This window comes from Populus trichocarpa, chromosome 11, assembly GCF_000002775.5.
Source record: "Populus trichocarpa isolate Nisqually-1 chromosome 11, P.trichocarpa_v4.1, whole genome shotgun sequence".
Taxonomy (NCBI): domain Eukaryota; kingdom Viridiplantae; phylum Streptophyta; class Magnoliopsida; order Malpighiales; family Salicaceae; genus Populus; species Populus trichocarpa.
The window spans coordinates 13308940-13320983 of NC_037295.2; the positions used below are offsets into that span (position 1 = coordinate 13308940).

Genomic DNA, 12044 nt, shown 5'->3' on the forward strand with positions numbered 1-12044 from the left:
ATATTTCTTAGTTCAAGATCCCTTTACCAACTCAAATAAAAAAATTAGTAAATTTATTCCGTATAAAATGGGAATGAATTAGGGTTATGAATTTATAATTTATAATAAAGTTAATTCAATGACTATAAGTTTATTTCATATAAGACCAATCCCGGATGATCAGAACGGTAAAGAAAAAAAAGATCGAAGGCATTGCTTCTGCCTTCCTTAGAAAATTGCTTGCGCTCCATGATAGTGGACAATCGGCAGAGAAAAAAAATGAGGCAAGAAACAGAGGCAGAGAGCTAGGTTAGCAGCTCTGATACCATGTAAAACGGAGAAAGAAAAGATTTGCCAGAAATGTTATTTTCATTGAATCTGTTGCTGCCGCTATATACAAGTATTTTCCTATAATTGTGCTTAGCTATTTTTGGAATAAGAATTACAATAGGAATAGATATCCTTGACAGCATATGTTTACATATTTGTTTCCTAATCCATTTCGTAACCATGAGATATTGTTGATCCTTTCTTAACAGAAGTCCCCAGCAACGTACACTTCCCATCAGACGAGCTGCAAAGGAAGAGCACAAACTGTATCTATTAGCACATATTAATTGCTATTTTCTAAGCTATGAAATGCTTCTTCTTCTTCTGAGAAACATATAAATTGCTTAACCCTTCAAGTAAGCTGTCCCCTGTTCTTGCTAATAATAGCAATAAGAATCTATCAGTATTAAGTTTGTAAGCCAGCAAGGAATAATAGCGGGGTAGATGTCCCCGAGAACAGCTGCCATCAGACGAGCTACAAAGGAAGTTCTAATTAGAGCATGAACTGCATCTTTTAGCACAAAGACTTGCTGAAAAAATGTCAATTTTGGAAATTAGTACCGCCGTGTTTCCAACGCTCACTCTTGTCTGGAAATATTTGCAAGTGAACCTTCAGTTCCATATTCAGCACCACACAATATCTATACGTACATCCAAGTTCCGAAGACTTGGAGGTCAAGGACAGACCAAATGAAGATTGGTTCTCCCTTGTTGATGCTGAAAGAGAGAGACCTCTTAGGACGACCAATCCCACAGAATCTTGAGGGCAAGAACCCTCAAACTCCAATCTCCATTGTTTGTCAGTTTTCTAGTAACTGTTCAATAAAGCTATTGCCAGAACGTGTTGACTGGTTTACAACTTGTGTTAGTGACTTAAGGGACCTCTCCTCGTGTGGAAATATTCGCTGAAAGGATTTATTGGTTGCTGTACAGCTGCGGATTGGACACGAGAAGGTGAAGACGACTTTTTGTTTATCAATTTTTTTTATTTCAATTATGTATACATTATCCATAGTTTAAATTATTTTTTATTTAAAACAGAAAAGGGAAAAATCAAAGTAAATCAATTGAAGGAATGGAAAGAATTTCTCGAAAACAAAATATTACTAATCAAGGTGTGTACATTATTTCCATCGGTTTTTATTCTTACTTTATTATTATTTTTAACTCCTGGAAAAGGTATTATTGATCATATTATAGGTATACAAAAATAATACTAGTAAATAGTTAATTAAAAAGTTTAATTTCCAGGATGAAGATGTTTTGCGCGTACCTCGTTGAAACCAGGGCCACCTCATTTTACAAAAAAGTTAGATAATCGTTTCTAGCTATGTTTATTATTTTCCAGGATTAGATTTTGAGACTTGCCAATATTATGAAGGGTTTGGAATTGTGGTTGAATTTTGTTTTTGAAAAATTCTGAATTTTTTTTTCTTAGCTTTGAATTATTATAAGTTTTTGTTTTTATATTATTTTGATGTTAAAAATAAATTTTTTAAAAATAAAAATATATTTGAAAAGCAATATTTACTACATTTTTTAATAAACATTAAACATACATCTATCTTTGTAAATTCTTATCGAAGAAAGTATCAATCAATCTCTATAATAGTAAAGAAATTCGAGATTATAAAAGGTCTATCTCGGCACTTAAATGGAAGAACCTTATAATCCAAGTCCATATCATATGTTTTTTAAGTGCTCAAGGAAATGCATCAATTAGTTAAAATAAGATCCACGCAACCACTTGTTATTAGTGGATGGCCCAAAAGTGTTGGGTCTACGTCCATCCCATTTGGAGTCCAAAACCATGTGTCTGTATATTACAGAGAAAGAAAAAACGAAAGTCGCCTAATGACATTTTTAAAAGCCAACCTTAACTTTTCTTTGTTAGTAAATGGCAAACTATAAAACCTAACGAAAGAGAGAGTTTGGCCATGAGAGAAAGTTTAAATCTTAACCTTTTCTGCCTTAATCATCAATTATCTGACCTCTAAAGTTAATACATAAGAATCACAAGGAAGAAATTTTCTAAACCCTTTTAAAATAGAGATATTTTTATACCTTAGAATGATAACTTTTTTTTTTGTATTTTAGATATTTCAGTACTGTACTCTACTCATCTTTTTCACCATCCATGTGAAATAAAAGACATAGTTTTTTATTTATAGGAAAATCTAAAAATTCTATAAATGATAAAATATCAATTTGTCCCTTAAATAATATATATATATATATATATATATATATTATTTTAGAGTAATTTTAGAAATTTATTCAATCAAGTCCCTACTTTATTTTTCTAGGTCTAGAATTGTAATTCCATGTATAAATTACACTTCAATCCTCACTTTCTAAAACTTATTTATAATCAAGTCACACTTGATTAATCTTTCCATTTTAATTTCTAACCAATGGTTCTTATATGTGTGACTCATTAGATTTCCTAATAAGTTAACTCAAATATAAATCACAATCCTAAATAAAATAAGATTAACTAAATTAATTTATTATCAATTCAAAAGTTGATTGATTTATATTTGAAGATCAAGTATAATGTCTAGCAACTTGTCATGATTCCCTAAATATTAAAAAAGACATAAGTCGTTTGACTTAACTTTTCAATGATTAGTTTCTTAGTGTAATTATTATTCATTTATTAATAATATTCCAATTTAGACAATATAGTACGGAGTATGTTTACTATATCAAATCATGTTTGTTCTCAACATCATAGTTATTGATTCTTTAAATAAGATTTAAAACTCTTTACAAATCTCATTCCACCTTGCAAAAGGATCTACAATCAATACTATTTAAGAATGGATGAAATATTTTTTCTAATTCACCAAGCATGATGAATCAACACTACTCATCCTTTTTCAACTTTTTCAGTCACAACATCCGTGTTCTGATTTATTACGAATTTTTCATTTTAAGTAAGTAAATGTATCTTTTTTTAATTTGAATATAATTTGAATTTTTAATTTTTTTATTACATGTTTTTTTAGTACATGTATTTTGTTTGGGTGTTTACTTGTTTTATTATTTTTTCTCAAACAAACTTGTCGTATGAATTTATGATTTTGTTTATGTTATGGTTTGTTTTAGATTTTGTAAAATTATATTTGTTTGTAAATTATTGAAACTTATATTAAATTATCGACTTAGGTGTGTTGTCGGGGGCGAAAGTGAGGGTGGGGGGGGGGGGAAGCAGGGCCCGCCCCCCCTAAAGACATTTTAATTTTTAAAGAGGAGGTGTTGTATTGGTGGGTCTTATTACAGCTGATTATCACTTTACTTTTGATTTCCTAATTCACTCTTGAACTACGTGGAAAAAAAATGAAGGCATTACTTTGGGAAATAAAAAATAGAGCCATCAATTTCTTCTAATATAAATTTTGTAGGCTGCAGCCAATCAAACAGAAGAATAAAAACACAAATTGTAAGTAAAAATTTTTAACAAAAAAATTGAAGTAGAGTTATCAATTAATTTATCTTTCATCAAACAAAAAAAGATAATTTAAATTTAAAATTTATTTTTATTTTGTTTTGAGATGTTTGTTAATAATTTAATGAGGTTCTTTTATAATTCTACCATTTTTGCTCCTTTTTTTCTCAAATCTGCTAGTTCTACCCATTGTTTTTTGAATTCTTGTTATAGTGATTTTTTTTTCTAATTAATTAGATATATTTTATTGGTTTGTTTTGATTACACTTAGATCTATTTTTTTTATGTTTTGTTTTTAGCAGAGCCACTAAAATTATCAATTTTTTCTTACGATATATGTTTTGATTTTAGGCTGAACGATGAACAAACTAAGAAGAATTGATTTCTTTATTATTTTTTGCTTTATTTCAAAGTTTATCAAACATAAATAATGCTTGAAATTAACTTCATTGTTTTGACTCAATTTGATATTGCTCTAAATATTTTACCTTATACAAAGGTCATTATATGTTTGTAGTAAGTTATTTGAATAAAACTAAATTATACATGTTTTGTTTTACAACTCATGTACAATAAATTAAAATAAATATTATATCTTGTTATATTAATTTTGGCCTCCCCTAACAAATAATTCTAGCTCCGCCCTTGTGTGTTGTGATGAAATAAATAATGGTTTGTTTAACATGTCTGTTTTATATTTTGTTAATTTTATTACCGAGTTATAATTTACGTAAATTAATATGCATAAATTTGTACGAACATAGATAATTGACAATGAATTAAGAGAAATATAAAAGTAGGTTAGATAATCTTAAGCAAAATCAGTATTTTTACAAATTTATTTATTTAATGTAGTTAATTAATGTATGCAGACACATAGATTCAAACTAATCTGCATCACTGTTACATGCAGCCACATGGTTTTAAAAATTGAAGTTTTGGATGACACTGGCGAAAATCATCAGCTGTAAATACTGAAAATATATTGAATTGTTTAGTCCCAGTAAATTCTTTAAAATCATAGAGCTTCATGTTTTGTCAAATAAAGAGTGATATTGATCATACACAGAAAAATAGACATGGAGATTTTATAGAGAGTGATATCGATCATAAAGAATGACGATCCACGCAACTTCTTTCACAACATTATTATTATTATTTTTTTTTACGAAATTGGCCCATCTGCGATCTGCGAATTTGTAAAAATGTGATCTGCGAATTCACTACAATCCCCCTTCCATTATGCACAGTCAAAACAGAATTTGTGCAAATATTTGTCAAAACAGAATTTCCATGAAAACCACCAATTTTCTCGAGTTCAAAAAAAGAAGTCTTATTATTCAAATTCCTGGAACTCCTCTCCAATTCTCAAATTTTCTCAGCATCCAAACGGAAAACGAGGAAAAAAGAAGACGCATAAACAAAGGCTTGAAAACAAGAAGACGCGTAAACAAACGGAATTGAATTGATAAATTTACCTGAAAATTACACTCCTTGGCGTTCTCCTTAATGAAAATCACAAATCAACGCCTAAAATCGTAAAGAAACTAGAGATTATAAACATCAATAAATCATATGGAGATCTAAAACGCGAGCAAAGTGACCATCGAAATTGAAAAGCAGCAGCAATCGCTATTGATAAATCAAATTTATACGTTTCTTCGGAAACAGCGAAATGTTATTTGAAGAGATACGAATCCCTAACCTGAAAGAGTTATGGCTGGAAACGTTTCTTCTCTTCTCTTCTTGGCTTGTGGTGTGGGGGGTTTTGAAGGAGAGAAATGGCGGCAACTCGATTTTTTTATTTCTTTCAAATTATCACACTTCTCTCTCCTCTCTCTCCCTCTCTCTCAACTCTCAAGCAAGGAATTTATAATTTGACGCTTCTCCTTTATTTCAAAATCTGGATTCAGAACGGTGTCGTTCTTCAACTCTTTTAATTTTTTAACATTAAATAGTGTTAAAAAACCTAAATTAAAAAAAAAAGAATTTTGTTGTTCTGTTTTTCTCCTTAATAAATTTGGTTTTTTTTATGATTTATGTATAGAAAAAAGTATATAGTTGTGCAAAAAGTCAAGATAGAGATTACAGAATATCTAAATTATGATTTTTTCTATGGTATTGAAACAATAAATTCAGGATCAATACCTAATTAACATATAATTAATTGTCCTATATCAGCTAAACCTACCTATTATAACTGGTTAATGTTATTAGTTTAAATCATACTAGAAATAGTAGAAAACTTTAAATAATTAATTTAACAAAAAAAAGAAGGAACATAAGTAGCTAGCCAGGAAGATGATCCCCTCCTTTTGACAGCTGTCATTATAGTCCTTGTCCACAGGTCCTTTAATTTCTTGAATCTTATCGAGAGAAGTTTACAAGAAAAAAAGAGCATAAGCCAAATATAACTGTAACAACACATGCACATAGAAAATATATAAGATTTAGAGTGTGTTTGGTATTGCGGTAGTTGTTGTGGTTGTGGTTTAAAAAAAGTTGTTTTATAAAAAGTACTTTTAGTTGTGGTTGGTTTGAAAAAATAGGTATTTGGTTAAAACTGTGGTTGAAATTGAGGTTGAAGAAAAAATAGTGTAATGTGTTTGGTTAAAAATGCTTTTGAAATTGAGATTATAAAATAATTTTAAAATATATATATTAATATTGATGGTTTTAAATTTAAATATTGTAAAATTAATTACTCCTATTATATCATGAAATAAATAATACTTTATATAAAATATTTTTTATTATTCCATTAAACTATTTATAATTCCATTACGTACAAAATTCATCCGATAAAAACTACAGTTTGCATAATTATTTGAGCGTGTAATAAAATTAGATAAAATATTATCAGGTATAAAATTGATATTACAGTGCGAGTGAATTTAATTCACTCTATACTAGTTTTTCAAGAAAAAAATATTGTTCACATCACAGTACGAGTGTAACTAGTTTTTTGTTTAAAAAAAAACTGTTAAAAAATTTAACACACTAAAAAAAAAAACACTGTTCATGTAATTGCACTGTTCACTGAACAGTGCAATTGCATGAACAGTAACGAAAAAGCATGAATTCTCTGCTTCTTAACAATTGAGTTACAGCCGCAAATAAAATGGTGGGACCCACGTTTTTTCACAGTTTATAATTCGTAACCAAACGGATAATTACTGCGTTTTTTAAGAAACGCGAACGTGAACGAGTAGAGAAACGGACTCTTAATGGGCGAAGAAAGAATTCACTGTTTTTATTCTCTAAAAATAAAATATATGATAATTAATTTTTTTTTAGAGGTTTACAAAACTTTTAAATAAATTATAAAATGCTACGTACCCTATTACAAAAACAACTATAAATCTGAAAGCATGTAAGTTAAAAAAAATCTAAATAAAACAAAAAAAATTCTAAAATACCTAGAAAAAATAATAAAATTATTATATATAAACCTAATATAGAAATCCTTTTTTAAAATATATTCATGAATATTAAATGAGAATTAATTATCTATTTTTTATTTTAACAATAATGTTTTACATGTTTTTCTCATATTAATTTTTTTCCTATCACATATAATTAAATTATTGAGTAATGATTTTTTATGTTTATAAAACTTTTATTTAAAACAATGCTTTTTATATATATAAAAAACATGTTTTCATCAAAATCAAAATAAGACAAGAAATACATTAACATGGAAAGAGAATTATTTTGGTTTAAGATATACATTTTTCCTCCACACTTCAAATTATTTAAATTTTAACAAATATTTATTTTAGTTATTTCTCAAAAAAACATGCTACTAAAAAAGACATGATTTTGCTAAAATAAAATAAAAAACAAATGTATGAATAAGAGAGGAAAAAATTGCTGCCCGAATTGATAGCAATCAGATCTCTTGGAAATAATTAAAAATCATGAATCATAATTAAATGAGCGTAATTGATAGCTTCAAAAGATCAAGACATAATCACCTCGTTAGTGCTTTTGCTTACAATTTATTATATTATTATGATTCTGGTAAAATTCATTAACTTACAATGGCATAAATCTATCGATTAAAAAAATTTACAAACACACGACGTAAAAAAAATAAAAAGCAGCTACACCAGCCTGGAAGATGATCCCCTCTTCTTGACTGCTGCCATTATCTACGACTGGATGGGTTGGAGGTTGTCGACGTCCCCACCTTTGCCACAAAGCAAGTTAATTAACTAAACTGGTGATGGATCATGGAATAAAATATTTGCGCTATTAGTTGAAAGCATTATCAAGACTTACCTTCTCACACCGCCCTGAGTTCCACCATTTCTGGGAGCATTCTTCCTTCTAAGCCTTTTTCCATATTGATGGGCACTGTCTTCAACCATTTTCACAAACCATGCAGCTTTTCTTGCTCTAAATACAACATATCCTATAGAGACTCCAAATACAAATCCACATCCATAACCCATTGTTACAGCTTTCCATCCAAATCCCTCTTCAAACATTGAACCTTGTTTCTCGAAGTTTGACGGTGGCGGTTGTTGCCCCTCGCCTTTGTTGCATTTTACTTGCAAGGGAAACCCACATAATCCCAAGTTCCCTTCGTATGAACCATTTTCAAATGTATTGAACTGCTTACCTTGAGGTATGGGTCCCTCAAGTTGGTTATACGAAAGGTTCAGGACTTGAAGAAATGTTAAATCTACCAATTCCTGAGGAATCCTTCCAGCAAGCAGATTTGAAGAGAGATCCAACCACTCCAGATTAGTTAAATTCCCCATTGACGGCTGGATACAACCAATGAGGCTGTTGTGAGAAAGGTTGAGCTGTTTCAGAGATTTAAGCTTCCCGAGTGACTCTGGAATCTTTCCCGTGAATTTATTGCATGATAAATCAAGTGTCGTGAGCGCAATTTGAATTTTAGGAAACAGAGTCTTCGAACCTTTCCATGCCAATTGTACAGAATAAACATAAGTAGTAGATACATTTTTTGTCCTCATGTAATCCATATCCTGATCAATGCTCATCATGGCTTTGAAGTTGTTGAAATACTCTGTTGGCAAAGGACCACTCAGGCTGTTGTTGGAAAGGTCAAAAATCTGTAATTTAGAAAAAGAGTCCTTGACAGTCGGACCCTTCAAAGAACCACGGAGTTTATTTGACCTTAGAATAACAACCTTCAACTTTGGAAGCGTTTCTAAAAAGGAAGGGAATGTGTCATCAATCATATTGTTACCAAGATCCAGAAATTCTAAATTCACACAATTGATGATGGTATCACCCCTTTCAATTGGTTGCCATTGAAGTTGAGATATCTCAAATCATTCCCCTCTGAATAGATTGAAGGGATATTGCCGTGGAGATTGTTGGCACCAAGATGCAACACTAAGAGTCCATCACTGAAGTTTCCCAAGCATTGTGGAATGAATCCACTAAAGCCATTGTTGGACAAGTCTAGAATTCTAAGAACTTCAGCTCGCAAATGACAGAAGAGATGTTCCCAGTCAGTTTATCATTGGAGGAAAGCCTAAGAAGTCTCAAATGTTCAAGCTTGAAAACTGAAGGTGGAATCTGGCCATACAACTTGTTGAAACTAAGATTGATATATTGTAATGAATTACAAAGGTTACAAAGGAACGGACTTATCTGGCCATTCAATAGGTTATTGTTCAAAAGAAGAAAATGCAATGAAGGCATGGAAAATAAGGAGGATGGAATTATTCACACACGCTCATTTTCTCAACTTTATCAAATCAAACATTTTTTAATAGCTAGAAGCATAGTTTTTAAACCCGATCTGGTGGTCTACCCGGTATAATGATCAGGTCACGAGTCAGATGGGTTGACCCAGGTCAACCCCAAAAAACAAAATCCAATGCAACATCTATAAAAAACACATAAGTAGTTACAATGCAACACTTATATAAATCAAATTTAAATTTTAAACCAACAAAATAAATTTAATTCAATATCCAAAACACAAACCAAATATAAATTCTAAAATATTTAAAACAAAACATCCAAAAAACATAAATTCTAAATCAACAACATATTCACTTTTGTTGAATGAATACATTAAGTTCTTCGGTGTTCATATGAGCAAAATTTGAATCAAATGTCGATGAAATTGAGTCAATCTCGTCAACACCTAATAAAACATCAGCATGCTCCTTTGAAACTTCATCGCCACAATCATCTTCAATCTCATTAATATTTATGAAATCTACATTTAAAACACGATTAACAAATAAATATTATGTGTTAAACAATACTTTGTTTTAAATAATATTTTTCACTAAATGATCAATAATTAATTATCATCATCTAAAGTATCTTGTACGGTCATTGTTGATAGAGCTTGGTGAAAACTCTTTGCTTCTTCAGTTGTCAAAATTGACGGGTCATCTTCTACTACCCAATTTTCAATGTCATGATTTATCAAACATAATTTATCATATTATATTCACCTAATTAACAATAAAAACAAGCATATAGTTTAGTTAAAATATTGGTTAGCAATAGCCCTTTAAGGAATGCTAACATGGCAAGATTACAAAGCAATGTCTTTTACTCAGTGTGTAAGTGATGCATATTATAATTGTCTTTAATTAATCCCCTGTTATGCAAAACACCAACATCGTCATGCTCAATACCAAGGTCTCTGCTCTTTTTTCCATTCCTTACTCTCCCCATTAATTACTCCTACTATTAACCTCAATTTTTATTTTATTTTTTATTGCTGCTAATCTTAATCATCGTAATTTTTCTTTCTCTCTATCCATCAACCCGGCCCGGTTCCAGCCTCGGGTCAGCCGGGTCTCAGATCGACCCTCTGGGCCGGGCCGGGTTTTAAATCTATGGCTAGAAGATTATTCAGCATCAAGGTTCGTCGGCTCAAGTTTCCAAGTATAAAGCAACTTAACAAGAGTTTCCTGGAAGGATTGGTCATGCATAACAAACTACAATATTTGGATTAAAGAAAAAAATAACTTTAAAAAAAAAAACAAACAAGACTTGGTGCATCTAATTTCCAGGATGGGCCACCTCAATTATGATGACTTTAAAAAGTTTTGACATTATTCAGAATAAATAGTTTTCAAACTAGTGGATGGCGCAAAAGTGTTGGGTATACATCCATCCCATTTGGAGTCTAAAACCATGTGTCTGTAAATTACAGACATATTAAAAGCCGAAAGTCACCTAATGACTTTTTCAAAAGCCAATCTTAACTTTTCTTCGTTAGTAAATGGCAAAGTACTATAACTTTTGCGCCATAAAGATATTGAACCTTTGCATTTAACCTATTGACAAAAAAGATTACATTAAGCTTATCATCTCATGGCTATTGAGAACGAATCCAATCAAGCAAACTACCAATTGAGCTGAAGACATGGCTAATTGCTCACAAGGATATATAGGAGATTGGGAAATTTCTTACTTCACACCGTAGCTAGACTAGGTATATGTCAAAAAAAGTTAACTTGCAAGGCCAACTCTTATCGATAGCACATCCTTCACTACCAGAAATTCGCTTAATACCAATGGAATTGCCGACGGAATAATTCTGTCGATAATTTGGGGTCGTCATTACCAACAAACATTACTCCGTCGGTAATTTCGTCGGTAAATACCGACGGCACACATCCGTCGGTATTTACCGATGAAATTACGAACGGAATGTTGAGAATTTAAAAAAAGAGGGCGGTTCGCTGACGTGGAGGTTATTGCGGGTATTTTTTACCGACAGAATCACCGAGGGATTCAAAACGTCAGCTCCGTACGGTGACGTGACCGATTCACCGATGGAAATGCCGACGGAATCACCGAGGGATTCAAAACGTTAGCTCCGTACGGTGACGTGACCGATTCACCGATGAAAATGCCGACGGAATCGCCGATGGATTCAAAACGGCAGCACCGTACGGTGACGTGCCCTTTTAGCCGATAGATTAACTGACGAAATCACAGACGGAATAGTCCGTCGGTGAAGTATAAGAAAACCCAAATCCTCAAGCTTGAAAACTGAAGGTGGAATCTGGCCGTACAACCTGTTATGACTGAAATCGATATATTGTAATGAATTACAAAGGAACGGACTTATCTGGCCATATAGTAGGTTATTGTGAAGAAGAAGAGCCTGCAAAGAAGGCATAGAAAACAAGGAGGATGGAATTGTTCCATTGAGCAAGTTATGAGATAAGTCGAGATCGTTTAAACCTGAAAGCCTACTTATTTGTGATGGGATGTGTCCTATCAACTGATTATTAGATAATAAAAGTGTGGTTAGACCTGAAAG

The 12044-nt window shown here is 31.3% G+C and overlaps 2 protein-coding genes across 4 annotated transcripts in view; both read right to left on the reverse strand.

Annotated features, from left to right (window-relative positions):
• Positions 1-11981, reverse strand: part of LOC112323337 (receptor-like protein Cf-9 homolog) — a 38301-nt gene extending 26320 nt beyond the window's left edge. The window contains exon 1 of the mRNA XM_052456952.1: positions 11797-11981. Within this exon, the coding sequence (XP_052312912.1) occupies positions 11797-11900 (104 nt within the window). The 5' untranslated portion in view covers positions 11901-11981. The remainder of the gene's footprint in view (positions 1-11796) is intronic.
• LOC18103348 (receptor-like protein Cf-9 homolog) overlaps positions 1-12044 on the reverse strand; it is a 67060-nt gene that overhangs the window by 26608 nt on the left and 28408 nt on the right. Inside the window, exon 3 of one of the 3 annotated variants that reach the window (XM_052445264.1) lies at positions 7970-8044. The exons of the other annotated variants lie outside the window; for them this stretch is intronic. The gene's annotated coding sequence lies outside the window, so the exon portion shown is untranslated. Of the gene's footprint in view, positions 1-7969; positions 8045-12044 lie in introns of those variants that run through there. 3 annotated transcript variants of the gene reach the window in all.